Source organism: Danio aesculapii, chromosome 5 (genome assembly GCF_903798145.1).
Source record: "Danio aesculapii chromosome 5, fDanAes4.1, whole genome shotgun sequence".
NCBI classification, from domain to species: Eukaryota; Metazoa; Chordata; class Actinopteri; order Cypriniformes; family Danionidae; genus Danio; species Danio aesculapii.
Genome location: NC_079439.1, coordinates 60,253,228 through 60,278,138, shown reverse-complemented (window position 1 = coordinate 60,278,138; position 24,911 = coordinate 60,253,228). Strand labels below are relative to the sequence as shown.

General features: G+C 35.3%; 3 protein-coding genes across 3 annotated transcripts; 1 reads left to right on the top strand and 2 right to left on the bottom strand.

The window, feature by feature from the left end:
* Positions 1–604: 604 nt before the first annotated feature.
* Positions 605–7,608, bottom strand: hspb2 (heat shock protein, alpha-crystallin-related, b2). The gene is made up of 2 exons (XM_056457063.1): positions 7,338–7,608; positions 605–1,145 (listed from the first exon to the last, which is right to left on the bottom strand). Exons 1-2 carry the CDS (start codon positions 7,429–7,431, stop codon positions 733–735), a joined length of 507 nt encoding a protein of 168 aa, XP_056313038.1. The 5' UTR covers positions 7,432–7,608; the 3' UTR covers positions 605–732.
* Positions 7,609–11,749: 4,141 nt separating this feature from the next.
* Positions 11,750–23,033, top strand: cryabb (crystallin, alpha B, b). Its single transcript, XM_056458581.1, has 5 exons — positions 11,750–12,026; positions 16,000–16,122; positions 16,289–16,491; positions 22,517–22,553; positions 22,943–23,033. The coding sequence occupies exons 1-5, from the start codon at positions 11,847–11,849 to the stop codon at positions 22,952–22,954; spliced, it is 555 nt and encodes a 184-aa protein (XP_056314556.1). The 5' UTR covers positions 11,750–11,846; the 3' UTR covers positions 22,955–23,033.
* On the bottom strand, positions 19,550–24,770 carry cfap68 (cilia and flagella associated protein 68). Its single transcript, XM_056458582.1, has 4 exons — positions 24,625–24,770; positions 22,931–23,190; positions 20,054–20,123; positions 19,550–19,962 (listed from the first exon to the last, which is right to left on the bottom strand). The coding sequence occupies exons 2-4, from the start codon at positions 23,177–23,179 to the stop codon at positions 19,778–19,780; spliced, it is 504 nt and encodes a 167-aa protein (XP_056314557.1). The 5' UTR covers positions 23,180–23,190; positions 24,625–24,770; the 3' UTR covers positions 19,550–19,777.
* Positions 24,771–24,911: the final 141 nt, after the last annotated feature.

The window sequence follows — 24,911 nt, the reverse complement described above, 5'->3', positions numbered from 1 at the left end:
CCCAGCTGGGTTAGTTGGCATTTCTGTGTTGAGTTTGCATGTTCTCCCAGCGTTCGCGTGGGTTTTTTCTCCGGGTGCTCCGGTTTCCCCCACAAGTCCAAAAACATGTGGTATAGGTGAATTGGGTAGGCTAAATTGTCTGTAGTGTATGAGTGTAAATGGATGTGTATAGATGTTTCCCAGTGATGGGTTGCAGCTGGAAGGGCATCCACTGCATAAAACATATGCTGGATAAGTTGGCGGTTCATTCTGTGTGGCGACCCCAGATTAATAAAGAGACTGAGCTGAAAAGAAAATGAATGATTGAACTATTATTAACTGATAAAACTGAGAATCAAATCAGGATATTAGAATGATTTCTGAAGAACCACGCAGAACACTGAAAATGAATGATACTGAAAATTCAGCTTTACCATCATAAAAATAAATTACATTTTAAAATATATTAGTAACATTGTAATCTTAATTTATAATAATACTGTTTTGCTGAATACAGGAGACTTCTCTGAAAACATTTTTCAAAAATCAAATTACGCCAAACTTTTGTCCTGCAAGATTCTTTGGAATGGTTTAAATAAAAAACAAAAAACAGAACTTCAAACTATTCAAAATATCTTAATTATTTAATAAACAAACACACGAAAGTGCTGGGCATTCCAACTCCATAGACTTTTCTATGGAATTCTGCAGGATTTATAACATCTTGACTAAACTTTAGAACGCTCCACTTGATTAACTTTTGCTTTCCTTCTTTTCCACTTTAATCTTGAGCTGGTTGATTTGAGGCTCCAGATCCTCAGTTTTTCGTGGAGCCTGAATGCAGAGGATCCCGTCATGAGACAGAGAAACCTGCACCAGCAGCGGATCGACACCCATTGGCAGGATATACGTGCGGGTAAACTCACGACTCACAAAGCCATGCTGGTCCATTCTCTGAGCGTGACGGCCGCTCACTTCCAACAGGTTGTCCACTGTTCGCACACTGATCTCGTCCGGTGTGAACTGGCACACGTCCAGCAATACTCGGTACCAGTCGTCTTCACTTTCTACCTGTGAGAAGCCCCTCTCTAGCTGCTTGTTGATGCGGGGCCGAATGTAGTAACCGTGGTACAATACAGGGGCCAACAGCTCCTTGGGGCTCAGTGCTGAGGGTGAGAGAAGGAACAAATCATTAAGTTACATCAGTAATATATTTTTTGGGATTATTCAATTACAGATCAGTTACAAATACAGTGTATCTGGAAAGTACTTATAGCGCTTCACTTTTTCCACATTTTTAATGTTAAAAGCCTTATTCCAAAATGGATTCAATTAATTTATTTCCTCAAAAATTCTACACACAATACTCCTTAATGACAATGTGAAAAAAAGATTTTTTGAAATTGTTGCAAATTTATTAAAAATAAAAAAGCTGAAAAATCACATGTACATAAAGTATTCACAGCTCTAAATTGAGCTCACGTACATTCTGTTTACACTGATCATTCTTGAGATGTTTCAGCAGCTTAATTGTAGTTCACCTGTGGTAAATTCAGTCAATTGGACATGATTTGAAAAGGCATACACCTGTCTATACAAGGTATCAGGGTTGATAGTGCATGTCAAAGCACAAACCAAGCTTGAAGACAAAGGAATTGTCTGTAGACCTCAGAGACAGGATTGTCTCTAGGCACAAGCCTGGAGAAGGTTACAGAAAAATTTCTGCTGCTCTGAAAGTTCCAATGAGCACAGTGGCCTCGATCATCCGTAAGTGGAAGATGTTTGAAACAACCAGGACTCTTCCTCGAGCTGGCTGACCATCTAAGCTGAGTGAACAGGGGAGAAGGGCTTTAGTCAGGGAGGTGATCAATAACCCGATGGTCACTCTGTCTGAGCTCCAGGGTTCTTCTGTGAAGAGAGGAGAACCTTACAGAAGGACAACCATCTGTGCAGCAATCCACCAATCAGGTCTGTATGGTAGAGTGGTCAGACGGAAGACACTCCCTACATGGAATTTGCCAAAAAGCATCTGAAGGACTCTCAGACCATAAGAAACAAAATTCTCTGGTCTGATGAGACTAAAAGTGAACTCTTTGGAGTGAATGCCAAGCGTTACGTTTGTAGAAAACCAGGCACCGCTCATCACCAGGCTAATACCGTCCCTACAGGGAAACATGATGGTGGCAGCATCATGCTGTAGGGATGTTTTTCAGTAGCAGGAACTGGAAGACTAGTCAGGATAGAGGGAAAGATGAATGCAGCAATGTACAGAGACATCCTGAATGAAAACCTGCTTCAGAGTGCTCTTGACCTCAGACTGGGGCGACGGTTCATCTTCCAGCAGGACAATGACCCAAAGCACAACACCAAAATATCAATGGAGTGGCTTCACAACAACTCGTGAATGTCCTTGAGTGGCCCAGCCAGAGCCCAGACCTAAATCCTATTGGACATCTCTGGAGAGATCTGAAAATGACTGTACAACGTCGCTTCCCATCTAACCTGATAGAGCTTGAGTGGAATATACAAAAATTCCCAAAGACAGGTGTGCCAAGCTTATGGCATCATATTCAAAAAGACTTGAAGCTGTAATTGCTGTTAAAGGTGCATCAACAAAGTATTGAGCAAAGGCTGTGAATACTTATGAACATGTGATATTTCAGGTGAAATTTCATATTGTCATTATGGGGTATTGTGTGTAGAATTTTGAGGAAATAAATCAATTTAATCAATTTCAGAATAAGGCTGTAACATAAAAAAATTTGGAAACACTGAAGCGCTATGAATACTTTCCGGATACACTACTTTTTACATGAGTACATTTTTGAAGAAGAAGAAATTATTTTACTTCCTGCAATTTTATTAAAACAAACAAAATTCTAGTTACATTTTAAAATGACATTATTACTTCTATTTTATGAACATTAAATTTGGTAAGTGAACAATCAAACGTGTGTGCATTGTTTTCACGTTCTATACTATGACGGCCATGGAAAACAATTCTCACTTTCTCTGGATTTTGGATTCATAATTATCAGAATCAGAAAGAGCTTTATTGCCAAGTATGTTCACACATACAAGGAATTTGTTTTCATGGCGGAGCTTCTACAATGCAATAGAATTACAGAGACATGACAAAAGACAGATAATAAATATATTTTAAAAATAGAAGTAGTGAATGCAAATATACAAATTGACAAGTGTATGTACAGGTATATTACCATTTACAACGTTATATGTGCAGCTGTTATGAGCAAATTGGCATGTAAAGTGTGTTGTTAAATAAGTGTATATGTGTATAAAAGTGTATGGCAAGTAGTGATGTTGGTTCCACAATTATTATCATCAAGTGTTCATGAGATGGATTGCCTGAGAGAAGAAACTGTTTCTGTGTTGGGCTGTTCTGGTGCGCAGAGCTCTGTAGCGTTGACCAGAAGGTAGAAGTTCAAAGAGGCAGTGTGCTGGGTGTGAGGGGTCCAGAGTAATTTTGCAGCCCTTCTGCTCGCTCTGGATAAGTACAGTTCTTAGAGAGTAGAGAGGGTTGTACCAGTGATTCGCTCAGCAGTCAAAACTATTTGACATAGTCTTCGGAGGACGGATTTGGTAGCTAAGCTAAACCAGACAGTTATTGAAATGCCGAGGACTGATTTAATGATGGAGCACAACACGGAGGCGGCCATCATCGTCAACGCCATCTTACGTGTTTGTGAGAAAACTTTTTGTTTTATTCCATAAACTACTGATGACCTTTCTTTTCAATTTCAAATAAAAATGTTTGATGTTTATTGACGTTTAAATCATTTTTAGACAACACAATACTGATGTTTTTACCTTTTTGGAAGAATTAAAAATTCAATATTTGATTTGAAAACACAGATTTCCCATTACAATAATTAAACAACTGACCAACTGACATTTTCTGAAAAAAAAGCTCTAATTTGCAAGATTTTTTATTAAAAATCTAAGGGCAAAATGATACATTTTAATTTTAAAGTTAATAATTAAGACCAAGGATGTTCATTCCACTGTGGCAACCTCTGATAAATCAGAGACTAAGCCAAAGGAAAATGAATGAATGAATAAATACTTCCACATATAAAATCAATATATGATATTTTTCATGGAGAGGGTAATAAATGTAATAAAAGAATTATGAATCATGTTTAGAGATTTTACTATTTATACCAGAGATGCCCATACTAGGGCCCGTTGGCCCTCAGTAACCTTTGATTTGGCCCACCATGCCATCTGAGAAGAGTGAGAGACTGATAGGAATGGGTTAGAGACTGTCAATTCAAATGTAATGTAACCCTTTGTTTGTTTTATTGTTAAAATCCAACTGAATGTTTTAGTTAAATGGTGTAAATTAATCAGATTTAGTTTAAATGTACACACTGACACCCCACAATGCAGAGACTTTAGTGAGCAAATCAGGTCAAAGGCAGATTCTGCTTGACTAGTGTATTCAGCAATGAACTCCACTGGCTTATAAATGCGATTGTTTGTTTTTATTGCAATAAGTTCTCATTTAAAAATTAAACTGCATTAGATAATACAAATTAAAGTAATGTTTTCTATTTATTTTGAAATATTATGAAACCTTTAGGAAACTTTAATGTAATAGTGTAATAGTTTGGTATATTTATCTTTGGCCCACGGCTCAATGATATTTGTTTTTTGTTTTTTGTGTGTTTGTGTGTATATATATATATATATATATATATATATATATATATATATATATATATATATATATATATACACACAGAAATATATTACATCACATTACATTGCATATATAAACATCACATCCTTACAATGCATCCAGTGGCATGCAAGTAGAATAATATTTCATGCTTATTCGGCATTCCATTTAACTCTGTATTGTAAATTTCAGAACTTCCTCATTCCTGTTTGAAAAGGCACAGTTTATGTCAGACTTTGAACTTATAAATGTCATGAGACATGCACTTTATAACATGCCCAAAATGTACTATGTGTACTAATGTTAGTTTTATATAGTTTTGAAAAACATTTAATACATAATTGGTTACATTACATAATAAAAGTTAATATATTTTGTTAATGATATACAATACAATTATTATATTATATTATATTATATTATATTATATTATATTATATTATATTATATTATATTATATTATATTATATTATATTATATTATATAAAAAATGGGGATTGATATTTTATAACCTAGAACCAACCATACCGTCACTGTAAAATATTTGACCTTAAATTTATGGTAAATTACTGGTTAATAATTGAATTACTTTGACAGTAAGGTACTGTATGTAAATTTACAGTAAATTACTTTGAGGTACTTCATAATAAAAATAATTCTGTAAATATTTCTAAATATAAAAAAGTGCCTGTACTAGCATAAAAGTTAATGTGTATTAATTTCTTTGTTGAATAAACTATTAATGTTTGAATTCCTATAACTAACATATAAACGTTAAGCCATTTTACAGTAATTTGCTGTAATCATGATGCCAGCCTTACATCAAAAACAACAGTAAATCCAGTAAAGTGACACTCATGTAATTTACTGTGAAAAACTACAGTAACATGTTGTGAAATTCTGGGAATTTATCACAGTGTTCTGATAAAATGTCAAATTGTCTGTTATTTCAATTATTACCACTAGTGATGTTTTATAAATATTATATATGAATATATATAATAATTAAATATGAAATAATACAATAATATTATGTTAATGTATAGAATTTATAAAAATATTTGTATCACCTTAATATTTAAGATTAAATAAAACACAACACATACAAAAACTAAAAAGATATATTTTTGTGGACACTCCCACCACCCAAATATTAATAAATTCAGCTGTTTTGTTAAAAAAAATATTTGACGCAAATTGTAAACAAAACTGGTCGTAAAGAGTGCTAAACTAGGTTTTATTTTCAGCTACTTTATTATTTTGATAAAACATTTTGTATCACTCTAAGACTTCTTAATCCCCTCTGCCAATAAAAACCCCGAAAAGATTAATTATTATGTAAATTATTATCAAATACATAAACACTTATATAACAGTTTTAATACAGAATTTCCTGAATATGTTTGTGATATTCAAGTTTGCAATCTTCACGTACTTTTGAATAAATAATTTTATTCAGATAATCAGAGATATAACAGTATACAGTTGAAGTCAGAATTATTAGCCCCCCTGAATTATTAGCCCCCTTGTTTATTTGTTTCCCCAATTTCTGCTTAACAGAGAGAAGATTTTTTTTTCAACATTTCTAAACATAATAGTTTTAAAAACTAATTTCTGATAACTGATTTATTTTATCTTTGCCATGATGACAGTAAATACAATTTCACTAGATGTTTTTCAAGACACTTCTATACAGCTTAAAGTGACATTTAAAGGCTTAACTAGGTTAATTAAGTTAACTAGGCAAATTTGGTTATTTAGGCAAGTTATTGTATAACGATGGTTTGTTCTGTAGACATTCGGAAAAAAATATAGCTTAAAGGGGCTAATAATTTTGACCTTAACATGGTTTTTAAAAAACTTAAAACTGCTTTTATTCTAGCCAAAATAAAACAAATAAGACTTTCTTTAGAAGAAAAAAATATTATCAGACATACTGTGAAAATTTCCTTGCACTGTAAAACATATATTGGGAAATATTTAAAAAAGAAAAAAATCAAAGGGCGGCTAATAATTCTGACTTCAACTGTATTTATAATCAGATAAAATTAGATAATAGAGAAGGTCATCTCATTGTCATTTATGCATAAGAGTATGTTAAAACAGAAAAATCTGCCCTTAAGGTGATAATTATTATAATCTTCTTGAAGACAAGAAATGTGCGTGTCAATAAATACACTTACAGATCAAGACTCGGGTTCCTCTTACATTTTCTATTTTAATCCTACAGTACTTTACACGTGGCAGTGAGTGTGTTTTGGCAGTTGGTCTCTGAACCTGCTGCACAATTGTTTGATAAGACGATTCATAATCAGTAATGAAGGGAACAACAGGTTCATTTTGGTCACGTCATGTGTGGAATTCTAAATATAAGCTGTTGCTGAGGCCTCACGTTTCCATTTACTGTCAGAGCGCTGGTGCTAACATTATTGCTCAAAACAAATAGCGTCCACAGATGTATCCTTATTTCACATAATTATAATGTTTTGCTAATTATATTGAATGTTAAAATCAAATATATGAGTGTTATGAAAAGTCATTTTAAAGTTATGAACACATTAAAAGCATGTAAGCCAACAAGAAATGCACATGCAGTATGTTCTGCCTAAAGACATTGTCTATTTTTGTTAAGTCCAAGCCTGATTTTACTCACCTTCTGCAAAGTTCTGGTCATAGATTCGAGGAGGAGTACACATCTCATAATCCATACTCATTGGGTAAGCGTGAGGAACGGTGCGGTCGGCCATTCTGACCTCTGCAAAAGCTGCCAAGAGATTACTGGAGTATTTACTGGATTGACAGACTTCAATTACACAAATTTTCAGAGTGTGAGAAGAGCGGAAATATAAAAATGGAGAGGGGTGGAGAAGACTGCAGGAGAAGGGAGATGAGAGACTGCGCACTTGAGACGGGAACGTGATAAATGTTGCTACAAATAGCTTGTAGTAAAAGCTGCAGAGGATACACACACACACACACACACACACAAGCATGGTGAATAGATTTAGTGGCAGGCTCAGAAAGCAAAACAGCAGATTTAGTGCTCCAGGTTAAAAAAAATAAAAGATTAAATGAAATGCTGTTGTTTTGAAAGGATTTTATGCTATATCTTGCACTACTAAAACAGCAGCCTTGCCATTTCTAGGTACAGTGAGTCAAGGAAAGGGTGCACATTTTAACTTAACATTTTATCTTTTAATCAGTAGAATAGTTATGGCTTTATACGCTAAATAGTTATATCTTTACGGTATATAGTTACGTAAAAAAGTTTATAGTTATACCCTTTTATGATATGTTTGAAATGATTTTTAATACCAGAAGCTAAACATTTTGAAGGTGTTTGGTTTTAATTGTTAGAAATTTGAGTACGCAGTCATTTACAAAACGCTTGAAATTGAAGTTCTTGGGCCCTATCAGGCGCAAGACGTGTTTGGTGCGATTTGTTGCTACTTTCAGACCAGCGCAACAGTAATTTTCCTGTTTTGCACAAAGTTGTTTAAACTACAAATCCATTTGCACAACTTTGTGGACTTATGGATGTTCCGGTCTAAAATGAGGTGTGTTAAGGCACATTGTTGGTGCGTTGCTATTTTGAGGAACTGAAATAGACAGTCTAAAGTCCAGAGCGTGTTAGTTATGCACCTATGAAGGTCCAAACGTTAACATATTGCTTAATACACACAGGATGTACAGCAATACACAAATATCTTTACATATAAAAACAATTTAAAGATTAAAACGTTACAAAAATTATTATTTTCTACTTAAATAGAAAAACCACTAACTCCATGCCTTCTTCAAGTCTGGGGGCTTTTTTCGGTTTATTCATGACAATTTTCATTTGCATAATGTTATTATTAGTAGTAATATTTATAGATGTATGGGGCATAAAAATAGGATGTGTGTTAGGATATAACTCAGTTTTTTGACCACACTTCATTATTATTGTTCATTTATTCATTGCTAGAATTTAGAACTGAATTTAGAAATAGTTTCGAAACAAATCTTTGCACTTAACAAACTAAATTAAATATTTAGGCTAATGGATGTCTTCAGCGTTTGCACTGTTTCCTTATCCATGAAAGTAAAGGAGTAAAGTAAAGAGTAAAAGTAAAGTAAAACGAAAGTAAAGAGGCCGAATGGCTCATTCTTTATCCTCACAAAACAGATGGTCTGTTTAACTGTTTTCTCACTAGTGAAGCGTTCAGTTTTTCCACTTACAAAGTCCGCCATGTAAATAGCAAATGCGCCATGGCACAATGCAACTGACTCTTAAAGGGAATGGGAGATGACACTCTGATTGGTTTAATGCACGTTATGCTTTATGCACGTTATGCAGAGCATATTTTTCCATCCTTAAAATTGCAAAAGTGGATTCAGACACACCCTTAATGCTTTTGCGACATGCACTTTAGAGTTTGCGCATAGATCTTTAAAATAGAGCCCTTTATCAGACAGACAGATATGGCTGAAGGTTTTAAGATCGAAGCAGCTTTTAAGTTTCAAAAGCTCAAATTTCAAAAGTTTAAAGACTCTCAAATGGATTAATAGTGTTAATTATAGTGATCTAATAATAGTAATAGATTAATAGTGTTAATAGGGAATTATGTATGGCATCATGCACCGCACAAGTGTACAACCAGCGAGTTAGAAAATTCCCATAATGCACTAAGTGAGTTAACTCATGTCACTCATCTGTGACTCATTACCTCCACAACAAATACATCAATAATCATTAGGATAGTTCTTACTGTAGTATTTCTCACAAATGTTAAGTGAGATCTGCTTCCTACACTGTGCTGTTTATCTGACGCAGCCGAGGCAGAGAGGCACTCTCTGACAGGCAGGTGGAAACGGTGGGCGGGGAGAACTAGCATATGCTTATTTCATGCGACCGCCATTTTAAGACACGAAAGCGAGGCTGCGGTGGGATAAAACCTGGAAGTATAGGCTCAGCACTGTAAACATTGCAGCAGCATGCTGTGTACTACAAACCTCCAGCTGTTACCATGATTTTAAAACTTCACTTTAATATCATCCACTTTTGAAACAATTAAAAGCATATTAGGCATCAAACAACATCACAATCTATTTAAGAGTAATACGCTCAAGTGTCCCCCTAGGCTTCAGTTCATGGCACCAGGTAAACAGTGGGGGCTTCCCTGCTTGCTTCAGCCTATGTAACCCGCTGAGCAATGCAGTCCACTGTAGCACATCCTCATGTTGACTAATAGTGTTGTCCTGGTACTGAAGTTTTAAAAACGTCCTTTTCCCGCTAACATTTAATTACTGCAGAGTGCGTTCTTAAACAGATGATTTGCCATAGGGTTCACCAGTGCTCAACAGAAGTGACTGTGATTGGCTGAGAAGGTCATTAGTTCACAGCTCTTCAGTGAGTGCAAACACAGATACACGGAGACTGGAGCGTTTAAAGCCGCAAAGATCAGTCGAGTCATCAGCGGATCGCTCGTCTGTGCTCGTCTGTAAACAGCGGTGAAGTGTGGTGAACTGATGACCTCCACGGCCAATCACAGTCATTTCTGTTGAGCACTGGTGAACACAATGGCAAATCAGCTGTGTTGCGTTCAACAGCACTTAAATGTTAGCGGGAAATTGATGACTTTTATAAATTACAATAACGAAATTCAGTATCTTGACAAGTCTAATATAGCAAAAGAATTAGTTCACTAACTTGAGTTTGATAAATGGCATCTAAAACGCGTGTTTGGGAAAGATAACATTAGCTAACTAGTGCCATTTCCCTTAACTTAGCTGAAAATGATATCCCTTTTTATTTTCACTTTCCATTCAGAACGGACCTTCGGGTCACTCGGAAAGTTTAAATTTGTGTCACTTTCTCTTTGCTGATAAGATATAGGCTGCATCCAAAACTGCATACTTACATACTATACAGTACGCTAAAATCAGTATGCGAGCCGAGTAGTATGTCCGAATTCATCGAATTCGAAAATCAGAATGAGAAAAGTACCCAGGTGACTTAATACTTCCGGCAAGATTCTGAAGTGCGCATCCCATGCATGCGCCCCATGAGCGAATACATGAATGGGGGTAAAGCGATGCAACTGACGCAGGTAGGTCAGGTGACCATGACAAAATGGCGGATGTAGTACGTCCGAATTCCATTCATACTTTTCACATTCATACTGTATGTACTTTTCTAACAGCAGAGTAGTACATTTAAATTCTAATGCAGTACCTACTGAGTAGTAGGCGGTTTCTGACGCAGCCATACAGCCAGGTAGACAACATTCATGTGTGCGATTCTTCTGGGTTTCTTCCCACCGCAGCCTCGATTTCACTTTTTTAATGTCGGCCGCGTGAAATCAGTCTATTAAAGGCACAGGCAACAAAAACAGCTACATTGTTTTCAAAGCAGAAAATTTCTATATTCTGAAAGGTATAATAAATAATCTGATGAGTTTTTTGAGCTGAAAGTTTACAGATAGACTCTGCAAACACAAAGTATCTTAAATCTTGAAAAGGGGGTAAAATAGGTGCCCTTTAAAGAATATAGACTGATAACATATCTATTAAGACTGCTTACCTCTCCAAAATGATGATGTCCATTCAGCATGTGCCAGCTCAAGTAAGCCCTGTAATATGTTGTCCGGCCGAGGGCTTGTTCATGGGGATTGACTTTGTATGGTGTTTAGCCTGGCACAGTTTTCTCAGCCGCGTTCATTGTCAGTTTCTGTAAAGACTAAAACCTCCAAAATACACATGGGCACATCACCTCACGGGCATCCTAATCTCCGTTGGCATCAAATCTAGCCACTGGAATGCCAAGCAACTACAAAGTTGACTCAATCCTGGCAGGTTCACCGGAGCAGACAGCGCAGTTTCCAGTGCTCTGAACACACGGGGGACCATCAGCACAATTGAGGGCTCACGCTGTAATCCAGCCGGTATCTGCGAGAATTGAAATCCGATCAGCTCTTTGGATAAATGCAGAGAGTGATGGAGGGGAAGGGGAGAATACAGTGGGAGGGCTGCAGTGAAAGAGGCAAATCAACATCATTTACATCATTATTCCAGAAAGATCCACAGTGGGCTCGTCTGCCAGGGGCCGTCAGTATCCCTCTTCTATTTAAGTGCGTAGACAGAAGTGGCAGCAGATTTGCAGAAGCGGCCCAGACACAAAATGGACATCGCCATCCATCCCTCGTTCAGGCGCTCCTTATTTCCAGTCTTCTTTCCCGGCCGGCTCTTAAACCAGCAATTTGGGGAGCCCATGACTGAGGCTGATGTGATGCCCTCATTGTACTCCCAACGATCTTCCTTTCTTCGCAGTCCAAGCTGGATGGAGAGCGGAGTTTCTGAGGTGAGCTACAAAACGTTAGTGTTCAGTGGCTTTATAAAAAGTTGTTGTTGACTTCAGTAAGTTTTTGGTATTAGAGTTACTGTATGAGGAATGTTCAGGAGTCACACGTCATCCTTTAAAGTAAAATAAGATTCTTTTTTTTGTTGTTGGACATAAAAGAAGATATTTTGAAGAATGTTGAAAACCAGCAGCCATTTACCTTCCAAAAAAGGTGGAAACAATGTTTGATGAATTTACAAATTCATTATTGGGTTGACTTTGCCTTTAATGTTTTTAATTAGTGAACAGTTGGCTATACACTTAATACTTTTGATTTCATTTGTTAATGTGTTAACTTTTTGTAATAACAATCATAATTCTATTTGAGGGGCGTCACGGTGGCGCAGTGGGTAACACGAACACCTCAAAGCAAGAAGGTCACTGGTTCTTTCTTGGAGTTCGCATATTCTCCCTGTGTTCGCATAAATTTCCTCTGTGTGCTCCGGTTTTCCCAACAGTCCAAAGATATGCTGTATAGGTGAACTGAATAAACTAAGGGCATCCGCTGCGTAAAACATGTGCTGGATGGGTTGGCGGTTCATTTTACTGTGGCGACCCCTGATTAGTAGAGCCAGACGGAATCTGCTGAGTTTTTTTTTGCTATTTCTGCTTAGAATTGTGCTATAAATCTGCATATTTCTGCGGAATTATTTTGGGAGTATCATAACTAAAATCTTAATACGTGAAATAAAAAATAATATCTTTTTAACTTTTATTTAATGTTTAAAATGCAAATCCAATTAGATTCACTTTATTTGGTAAACAAAGCAAGTAATACATCTACTAAAAGACAGAAAATATTACTGTTCAAGCTGCATTGTACATAAATCACATGGACATTTTCACATTAGTCAATAATATTACTGTAATTAATTTAAAAACTGAATAAATATAGATTTACAAACACTTACTCAAGTAAATAAACAGAATTAATGATGGGCTAAAAATCTGCAGAATTCTGCGGAAAATCTGTGGAATTCTTTGTGCGCAGATTCCTGTGTGGGCCTAGTGATTAGTAAAGGGACTAAGCCGAAAAGAAAATGAATGAGTGAATAATTTTATTTGAATAACACTTTCATACATAAAATGCAACTCAAAGTGCATCACAAGCATATACAAGTTTGAACTCTTTGAATGATATAAACAAATACAAACAAAAACAGAAATCAAAATAAACAAAAAACAAATATATTCAAATACTAAAAACCAAATAGCCACAAGAGAAACCAGACATACCAACACAATCTCATGGCAATTCGTAACTTTTTGATTTAGTGGCTAATTCGTACGAATTCGTACGATCTAATTCGTACAATTTAGTACGATTTGCTCATCCCCCAATGGCGGTTGGGTTTAGGGGTGGGGTTAGGTGCCACGCCTTCTTTTTAAAATCGTACAATTTCGTATGACTGAACTCGTACGAATTTGTACGAATTAGCCACTAAACTGACAAAACGTAAAATACTTACGTTTTCTCGTGAGATCAGGCTGGACATACACACGTATACATAAAACACACATACACACACTCACACACACATCACGCAGTATTATATTCATATTTAAGTGTCAATTAGACAGACTTATCTGACTTCAGTTAACAAGTAGGACACAAATATTTTAGAAAACCATGTTATACGTAGGGCAACACGGTGGCTCAGTGATTAGCACTGTTACCTCACAGCAAGAAGGTCACTGGCTCAAGTCCCGGCAGGGTCAGTTGGCATTTCTGTATGGAGTTTGCATGTTCTCCCCATGTTCGTGTGGGTTTCTTCTGTGTGCTCTGGTTTCCCTATGCATGTTCAAAGACATGCGCTATAAGTGAATTGGGTTAACTAAATTGGCCGTAGTGTTTTAGTGTGTGTGTGTGTGTGTGTATGTGAGTGTATGGGTGTTTCCTGATAAACAAGGGACTAAGCCGAAGGAAAATGAATGAATGCTGATTTGAAGGTGATTTGAATAAACCAAATTGGCCGTAGTGTGTATGGATGTTTCCCAGTACTGGGTTGCAGTTGGAAGGCTTGTGTAATAAAAAAAAATTATGTTTTCACCAAAGTACAGAAATTGTTTCTAAGTTTTTTGCATGAGAAATATTTTACAGTACTTTAGAAATACACAGAAATGTCTCTGTCAGTTTTTTCAAACTATTACATTTGATTTACCAAAGTCACACAAGTGGCAATTTCACATCAGTCACATCCATAACAACACTTTTTCCTCATAAATGCAAAAATGTCAAATAAAATAAAGTCGATCATTTTTGTTCTATAGAGAGCCATCTTTTATCCTTTTGATTCGCATTATTTCTTTTGAGTTGTGCAGTTTTATTTACAGAATTTACAGAAGAATTCACAGAAGTATGGTGTGTACTTCAAACTATGCTTTTTGGGAGGTTTGCATACTTCAGAAGGGTTTTTTTTACGAATTCATTGTTGGCTGGACTGTGCCCTTAATGTTTTTAAACAGTTGGAAGTACACCTCAGAGGTTTGTATTGTTATTTGGTCACATCCATAACGCATGTTTATTTTCCTCATTTTAAATACAAAACGTGTTTACAGATTGATATTTTTCTGGTCCCTTAACTCTGTGGCCAGTTGTTCTGGAAAATATAAACAGATGTTTCAATATAATGCTAAGATGAACTTTCTATGGAAATTTATGTTTTTACTGAAAACATCACATCCATTATGCTGGAATTGCTCATATGCTGGATAAGTTGGCAGTTCATTCCACTGTGGCAACCCCTGATGAATAAAGAGACTAATCTGAGGGAAAATGAACGAATGAATGTTATAGATTATCATTATTTTATGATGTTATTTCAGTTTTTTAATAACTAAATAACTATGACTGCAGGCAGCTGCACTAAGTATCTGCTGTTTTTTAAAATACTGCATGATCGCAGTGGATATTTTGCGAATTTCATTCATGATTTCGTGCTGGCACTGTATCTTTAAAGTGAAACTGAAACATGCAGCTTTCATTTAGAAGAAAACGAAGCTAAACAAAACAAAGATTCAAGTTAATTTCAATTTTTAGATAATTATTAATTGATTTATTCATATTTTTAATATGGCTGAAAATCAAAGAAATATCAGAGTCATATTTCACCCTAAAATCTAATAGAAATCTTTAGATAGTTTTAATATAGAAAGCATATTTGTGGAGCTTTTAAGCTTGCATTGTGATCACTGCAGGAAACTCATTCATGGATTCCTTTTCCTTTAGCTTAGTCCCTTTATTCATCAGGGGATGCCACAGCGGAATGAACCGCCAACTTATCCAGCATATGTTTTACACAGCAGATGCCTTCTCAGCTGCAACCCAGTACTGGGAAACATCCATACACTCTCACATTCACACACATACACTACAGACAATTTAGTTTACCCAATTCACCTATAGTGCATGTCTTTGGACTGTGGGGGAAACCAGAGCACCCAGAGGAAACCCACACCAACACCAACCACACCACACCAACTGACGCAGCCGAGGCTAGAACCAGCAACCTTCTTTCTGTGAAGGGACAGTGCTAACCACTGAGCCACCGTGTCTACTGCAGGAAACTTTAAAGGGAAAATTAAATTGGACTCTAAACAGAAACAGATTTGTTAATAGATTTCACAAATAATTACAAAGAAATGGCAAGAAGCACATTCAGTCCAAAGGGATATTTTTTTACTTAATTTGTATTTTGCTGTAAACCAAAAGCATTATTCCATTACCATAATAAAACCTGCAATAAAATAAATGTTGTTTTGTAATATAAAATAAAAAAATTTTTGTATTACTTTACATATTGATTATTTGTATTAATATAATAGCAGTGAAAACCGTGCTGTCTGCATGATTAAAAAAATGTATTAGTAATACAGATTTAAGGAGAAATGTGTTAAACTGTGGAATTTCTTTGTTTTTATTGTGTCTCCTTAGGTGAAAATGGAAAAGGACCAATTCTCTCTAAATCTGGATGTCAAACACTTTGCACCAGAGGAGCTATCAGTGAAAATCATCGGTGATTTCATTGAAGTTCACGCTAAACATGAGGATCGTCAGGTACTATAATCTTGCAGTTCACAGTAACCCAAAATCTCATCCCTGGCTTTGTTGTTTCAAATCCACACGTCATCACCATCATGACTTGTGCCACTACTCAACACGTTATCCACAGTGAAGAATTCACTATTTATTAACACCTGCTAATGTTTCTTTTTCCACACAGGACGGTCATGGTTTTGTCTCACGGGAGTTTTTGAGAAAATACCGTGTCCCTGTTGGTGTGGATCCAGCCTCCATCACGTCCTCGCTGTCTTCTGACGGTGTGTTGACAGTGACAGCCCCGCGAAAGCTCTCGGATGGCCCAGAACGCACCATCGCCATCCCTGTAACTCGTGACGACAAAACCACCGCCGCTGGCCCTCAGAAGTAAAGATGCTACACTTCATCTTTCAAACTTGTTGTCTCAACATGCTTATGCTACATTACATGTAAAATAATCGTATTAACCCAATGCTAGCCTACTGATGGCCAAATGTTTATGTTCTCTTAGAAAACATTCAGGGTTGAAATGGCATCAAAACCAATGGCGTCTTTCCCAAATGAAATACATTTTCTTTCACAATAAAGTATTGTCTGCTGCTGATGCCACCAAACAAAGGAGCTTTTGTAGCTTATGCAGCTCTGACTGCAAGACAAAAGTATTTGAGAGTAGGAGTCTCTTTCGCTGGCATTTTTTATAAGACAAAATGGGTCATTTTATCGAACTTCAACAGAAGAGAGAAACCCATATACTTTACGTTTGAAAGTGTAGAAAACAATAAACTATGACTGATTTATCATTTTAGCTTTAGCCTTTAATGGTGGATTTGGGACCAGAATACAAAGCGAAAAGGTGTAAATAGTTTCTTGAAAAAGTGAGTATTTAACTGTTTTGACCTGATTTGTTTGTGTTGAGGCAGATTATGATTGCTTTTCTGTTGCTCAACAACAGTGATACACTGCTTGAAACAGTGGCTACGATCTTAAAAATAGTCAAAATGTTGATCTTAAAAGCGTAATAAATAATATGGTGACTTCACATTACTGCAAAATAAATGTTACCACAAACATAATGAAAGCAAATATAAATAACATTTGAATGTTATTTTTCAGAAGGAGATATCCGTGCATGTGAATAACTGGCAAGAATTTATATTGTTTACAATCACTGAGACTATTCAGTTTCTTATTAATGGCTGACTTATTCAACAATGTTAAAGCTGCTAATACCAAACTGTATCAGTCTATTTTTTTACAGAAAACTAATATGAGCAAGCTCTGACTAAAGTAAATGATCCTCATTTCCTTATATTTCTATCACTCCTTAATAAAGGAAAGGTTTGAAAGGATGGTTCGGTTAAAAGTTTAAAAGGACATTCACTCCGTTTTACTTTCCCTCAAGTGGTTTTAACCCTTTATAAGTTTCTTTCTTTTGTTGAACACTAACTGGAAGCGGTAAACCTGAGAAAAGTGATGACAGAATTTTGCGTATAAACTGAATTATCCCCACTAGAGGGCAGGAGTGAGAATGAGAATTTCAAAACATGGCTGTGCACTGAACACTGCTTACATTCCTCATTAATCACAGATTACACTGAATTCACCTATCAACGTTATTAAATTTTGATTACTGTGGACTTTCTAAACCAGTGTGACCTTCTTTTTTGCAGTGTGTGTGTATATATATATATATGTACACTACCTGACAAAAGTTTTGTCGTTGATCCCAGTTATAAGTGCAAAAAATAATAACTTGACTTAGTTGATCATTTGGAAAAGTGGCAGAAGGTAGATTTTTCCGATGAATCATCTGTGGAACTGCATATCAATCATCACAAATACTGCAGAAGATCTATTGGAATCCGCATGAACCCAAGATTCATCAGTCAAGTTTGGTGAAGGAAAAATCATGGTTTGAGGTTACATTCAGTATAGAGGCGTGCAAGAGATCTGCAGAGTGGATGGCAACATCAACAGCCTGAGGTATCAAGACATTTGTGATGCCCATTACATTACAAACCACAGGAGAGGGCAAATTCTTTAGCAGGACAGCGCTCCTGTTCATACTTCAACCTCCACATCAAAGTTCCTGAAAGCAAAGAAAGTCAAGGTGATCCAGGAATGGCCAGCCCAATCACCAGAGATAAACATTATTAAGCATGTCTGGGGTAAGATGGAGGAGGAGGCACTGAAGATGAATCCAAAGAATCTTGATGAACTCCTGCAAGAACGCTTTCTTTGCCATACAAGTTATTTGAGTCATTGCAGAGATGTATGAATGCAGTCCTCCAAGCTCATGGGAGTCATACACAATATTAATTATTTTTCCACTGCACCATGACTTCATATTCTATACAGTACATTATTTCTGTTAATTAACAAGACTTTTGTTTAAGCAAAGTCAAACCTTACTGTCCTAACAAAATAATTAAAAACCAAGGCATGATGTTATTTTGTAAAATAAGCATAATCTCGAGGCCTTTGCCTTTAATATTAACCACTTCTGATACCAAATGATCTAATGACTATCATTTGTTGTTCCTAAAACTTGGATAGGCAACAAGACTTTTGTCCGGTAGTGTATATATATATATATATATATATATATATAGTTGAAGTCATTATTAACTCTTCTAAATTATTAGCCCCCCTGTATATTTTCCCCCCAATTTCTGGTAATTGGAAAGATTTTTTTAACATGTTAGCATAATAATTTTAATAACTAATATCTAATTACTGATTTATTTTATCTTTGCCATGTCGACAGCACATAATATTTTTCAAGATACTAGTATTCAGCTTAAAGTGCAATTTAAAGGCTAACTAGGTTAATTAGCTTAATTTGGCAAGTTTATATATACCTTGGTCTCCCAAGATGCAAAGCTGATATGATGATATCTAGAGAGAACATGTAGAGAGAGTTCCAGTTATGGATGTGGCATTAAAAACCATAATGACAGCTGAAATGTCTTTGAATAAATCAGTAAATGTATGAATGGATCATTGGATGGTTAAAAAAAATATATTTTTATATATATCCTAAAATATATTTTGATTACCCCTCCCCCTCCCTTTATTTATGATGGCCGCCAAAATACTTTTCAATTAAATTAATCTTTATTTGTATAGTGCTTTTACAATGTAGATTGTGTCAAAGCAGCTTCACATAAAAGATTACAGTGAATTGAAACAGTTGGATTAGTTCAGTTCAGTGTGGTTTAATATTCACTGCTGAGGGTCCAAACACTTAAGAGTAATCCATCAATGCGCATCCATCGATAATAATATGATATAAAAATCTGCTGACAAGAAAAGATGAATTTTTGAACTATTATGAGAAAGAAGTATAAACGTCTTGTCAGTTGATATTAATAAAGCCATAATGGACAAATTTGTTTATTATGTCCATATCTATTCCTGTAGATATGGTCATTTACTAAAAATGTGTTGAAGTAGTACATAGTGCAATAGTGCAGTGGAGTAAATTAGTCAATAACATTTGACAAGGAAAATTACCAAACCTCAGTGATTTAGGGAAAAAATAGACCGCTGCTTGAGCAAAAAAAGTAATTGCTATTAGTATTTTTATTAATATTTGACTGACTTGGATAACTCAGTGAGTTGAAACTAAAGCTGATTTAATTTTGTAACGAGAATTCATCATCTAAATGCATTAATTTGTTTCTGTTTTCTCAGTTTCACTCACACACTGAGGGTCTAAGGTCTCTTCTGTTATTTCTTGTCTATTTTGAGTGCCTTTGAAGTGCATTCTGTAGCAGGAGTCCGGCACACATTTAATGTGTGGAGGGTCAAGCTCCGGTTGGTGTCCAGGAAAGCTTCTTGGCTCTCTCTTTGCTCCTGAAAAAGTGGAATTATTATTTTTTTACAGAAACATAGATATTTAGCTGAATATTTGTTGCAATAAATATGTTGAATTTAGAAAACATACTTGTGTATTTGGGCTGAATGTCATCTTTCTTATAGCTGGAATGATATGTGGTTTCAAAATAGTGAGAGAACTGTGAAGAGTAAAAAAAATCAAGATTATTGGACTGTTTAGCACAAAACTGGCAGGCTATTTTGATTAAAAAAACAAAGTGTACTATATTTTTATGCATACTCAGGGTCTCCGCAGGGTCTTAATAAGTATTAAAAGTTGATCAATCAATTTAAAGAAGTTTAAGGCATTAAAAGTCTTAAATACTAATGCAAGGTATTACATTTTGTATCAGCATGCTAAAGTTTGCCTGAATTTAATCTGTGAATATTGGGATGCTGTGTAGTTTATGAAATCGATAAAATCCTGCTGGAGTTGACATCATGCTGCTTTGTTTACTGCAGTAACCAAGGAAACCCCATTATTCCTGCTGTTTTAGGTGCCACCTGCTGGATTAGTATTTTTATTCAGTATAATGTTTAGGATTAGTTTCCTACAATCAGCATTTATTAAATATACTCTAAATTAAAATGTCGCCAATGTTACCGGTTGAAACCTAAAGTGGCGAAGAGGTCTTAAAATGTATGATAAGAGTCTTAAAAAAGGTCTTAAAAGGTATTGAATTTCACTCTTTGATTCATATATACCCTGATGCTTGCAAAGTCGTACGCACAGCCTTTTTAATATACTTTATTTCATAGTATGCATGAATACAGTCACTTGTGCAAAAACAATTCAAAGCACCGGTGCTTGTACTGTAAAAAAAAAGAAACAGTAAATTTACAGTTTCTGTATTTTGTGATTCACAAGGGTTTTCAGTTTATTTATGATTGTGAATTGCATTATTAGATGTTGATACAATACCAACCAATATATGTGGTGTATAATATATGTGTTGTATAATATTTGTGTTGTATAATAAATGTATAAGTGACAATATATCACTTTATACAACAGCTCTGTCTGGTTCTTGAATCTGATGGGCTGATAGCCGTGCAATATTCTGCAAATAACAGCACTCCTACAGACTCTTAACCTCTCACCCTTGTGTATACTCCGCCACATACAGCAACAAGCAGAGGACACTCTACAGTTTGACAAATATTGCAGCTGTTGGACAACATAATGTACTTTTGAGGCTTTTTTTAGTCAAGACTGAAACTATACAGTTTAATTATAAGGATAGTGCCTAATTTAAAATATTTATAATTTCAGTGCATCGGCCGCCATCAGCCTGTCTCTGAGCTGGCCAAAAAAAGATGGTTCATTATCCGCCACAAGATGGCGACAGAGACCGCATAATAAGTCCTTAGAGTGAAAAAAACTCAACATTTTCTCAACGTAAGTTTCAAACTACAGCTGAACAAATCATTATAAATCAGGTAATTGACATTCTGAGTCAATTTCTCTCTTTTGTATGTTGCAGTGCTGTATTTATACCACAGAATCTGATAGTGTTTGCTTTGCTTTTGGCTTTTTCGGGGTTAATTATTGTGATATCCTGATTGCAGCAGAGAAATACTAGCAAATGTCTGTAGATTGATGGCATTTTATGCCATTTATACCATTCAAACATTATGCAAGAGAATCGATCAAATACTAGCTCTAAAGTGATGTTTGTGAACTGACAACGGTTTCTGCTGTTCTGATCGTCAGCTGCAGATGTGTATAAATGGCGGAAGAAAGTATTTCCTCATACAAAAGGATTTTTGAGACTCTCCGTGTTTGATGTTCTCTTTTTATAAAAGCGTCAAACTTTTTATAGCCGTCGAACTGTTGTATAAACGCAATATCATACTCGTAGCAGTACGATGTGGCTGAATATGAGCACTGCCATATCGCACTGCTACGAGTGTGATATTGCTCATTTAAACTATTAAAAATCACTCTTTCTAACTTTTTAATTATAAAAGTTGTTGGAAGAAAGATCAAGGTTCCATAATGCAACTCAAAAGCATAAATAAATGGTGGAAAATAAAATAATAAACACATGAATCACAAAACACGGAAAACAGCTGATTTACTGATATTTTTTACATTGTATATTTCTGGCACAATGCAAAAATTGCCCTGACATTTTAAACGAAAGGACATGGAGCAAAATAATAAACAACTGAATATGCCAAAAAATAAAAATAAATTCAAAGACTTTTTTTGTTGCTCATGACATTTGATAAGATACAAAATCAGACACAGACCAAGAATGAATACTCTCAAGTACCTGTGTTCATGCACATGGAGTACTCTGAAAAGCTGTACATTATTGTGTTTGTATATGTTAAAAAACAAAAACGTTTATTTTTTGTAATCTCATAAATATGGACGCTTTAAATACTTTGTGTTTGACTAAAATAAATTTTACTTTGAGCTTTTTAAGCATCTCATAAAATAATGCATACACAAAATATTGAACTGTGGAATTTAATGTTTACCAGGTTTCAACATAATCAAAATATCATATTTTGTACTTAACAGAAAAAAGAAACTCAAACAGGTTTGGAACAAGTGGAGGGTGAGTAAATGATGACTGAATTTTATTTTTTGGGGTGAACTATCCCTTTAAATCTTTATTAATTGATCAATTTCCTATAAGAAACATGTATAGAGCTTTTTTACTGACTGTTACACTTTAATACTCTTCATAACATACACCTCCATACATAACTCTATTAAACCAGTAGTATGACCAACTAAATATGCTTATTAATAATCTGACTTCAAATATCCACTATAAAAATAACCAGCTAATTAAAAATGACTAATTACTTAAAAGATTACTTATGAGAAAAGCACTGCAACACCATAGGCCACTTGATATTTTATAATTACGTAAATTCAATCATTTTAAAATGTCTCAAATTAAGTGTTTTATCTAACATTAATACCTACCTGACTCGGAAGGGGGCGTCGTGACGCTACAGTACGCCGTGTGTCAAAACTCTCTTCAGACCAGTTTCCAATGAGAGTGGAATTTGAGTACAAGTCCTCGTTGGTTGAGCATCGCCATCCATACTGGCGGAATTTCATCTCATCTGTGAAATCGTACCAGACCTCAGACTGACCAGAGGCACGGACCGTGTGTTGAAAAGCATGGCGGTTCTTCATCCAAGCCAATACCTGGCTTTTATTGGACATCATCTTTAGAGAAACTTAAGGGATATAATAATATACATTTCTTTATTAAATTGTTTTGTTCACAGTAACCAGAGTTAACGCTATAAATTACAAATAAATATATAAATAAAAATTTCTATTACTTCTATCAATTAAAATCAATACAAAAATATTAGAAACCCTCACATTTTAATTAATTTAATCAGTAATTTAATTGCAGTACAATTTGTTTCTAGACATTGTAAAAATAGAGTTGACTTTACACGGTAAAAAAATCCTGGTTGCCTTAAATTTTAAGCTAAATCAAATCTTATGAGTCCATTGAACTTATATTATGTTAACCTGACTTAAAAACAGCTTGCGTAACTTATAAAATTAAGTTAGACCACGATTAGTTTAATAAGTTGACCTAAAAACATATGCTGTCAGGATTAATTGATCATATAATTTTTTACAGTGTAGACATTATAGAAGTCGATTGGTTTTACTTTAAAAAAGTGAGAATCCTAAACCCGTTGTCATTTAAGTGACAAGTTGACTACTTAAAAACAGTAGGCTATCCAATAAATGTGTTGTAACCTGGAACTGTTAGTTGCCTTAGGTTAACCCAGGCCTTATAACTTTCTCAGGGTTGCGGCTGGTCATATGACGGAATAATTGGCAGTTCATTCTGCTGTGGCGATCCCAGGTAAATAAGGGACTAAGCCGAAGAAAAATGAATGAATAACTTTTAGAATTATGAACATTAATAATTTTAAGACAACTGGTTTAGTCATTATTTCAAAGTAAATAAATAACATATAGGATAGTTAGGCAAACATTACCAGTAGACAGTACCATTATAGTATCAAAAATTAAAATTAAAATTAATACATAATTTCCATTATAATCATTAAAACCAATACACATTCTGGTTGTTTCTTTTTTGCAAGGAATAGTTTTTCCAGCAAGTGATGGTTTAAACCATCAGATAATTATCTGACAGTTTCTAAGCAACGTACAGTAGCCTTTAATGTTTTTAGTCATCCATTTATTCATTTTCTTTTCGGCTTAGTCCCTTTATTAATCTGGGGTCACCACAGCGGAATTAACCGCCAACTTATCCAGCATATGTTTTACGCATGTCCTTCCAGCCATAACAAACCCATACACTCCCATTCACAAATACACTGCGGCCGATTTAGCTTATTCAATTCACCCAGCGTCTTTGGACTGTGGGGGAAGCCGGAGCACCCGGAGGAAACCCACGCGAACATGTACATTACATTATGTGGATTATTTTAACTACGTAAAAGCACTTTAGAATAATAATACAGCGTTTTTAAAACAAAAGTTAATGTCTTCAACCAGACCACTTAAAGCTTTTTGTAATAGTCGCCATTAAGTTTATACGCGTAGGCCTACTCTTTACGTATTTATCTATTGAAGTCTGAAGTTAAATCCTCTGAATTATTATATCATGGACTCACCTCGCTACAGGAATGTCTAGTGTACAGGATAGCAACTCGAGTCTGATGAACCCAGTGATGGTCTTCATGGAAACGCATGACGCAACTAGAAAACAAATACCTGCTGCTGAAATCGGATCGAGTCATTAAAACAGATGCAATCATCCCTCCGTTGAGTAGTAATTGATTTTCTCTTTAATCCCATTTAAAACTCTCCTTACCGAAACAAAACGTTATAATGAGCGTTCTCACATACAGTAATCACTTCTGATGACATTGGCTATATATGGACTCCTCCTCCTCAAACT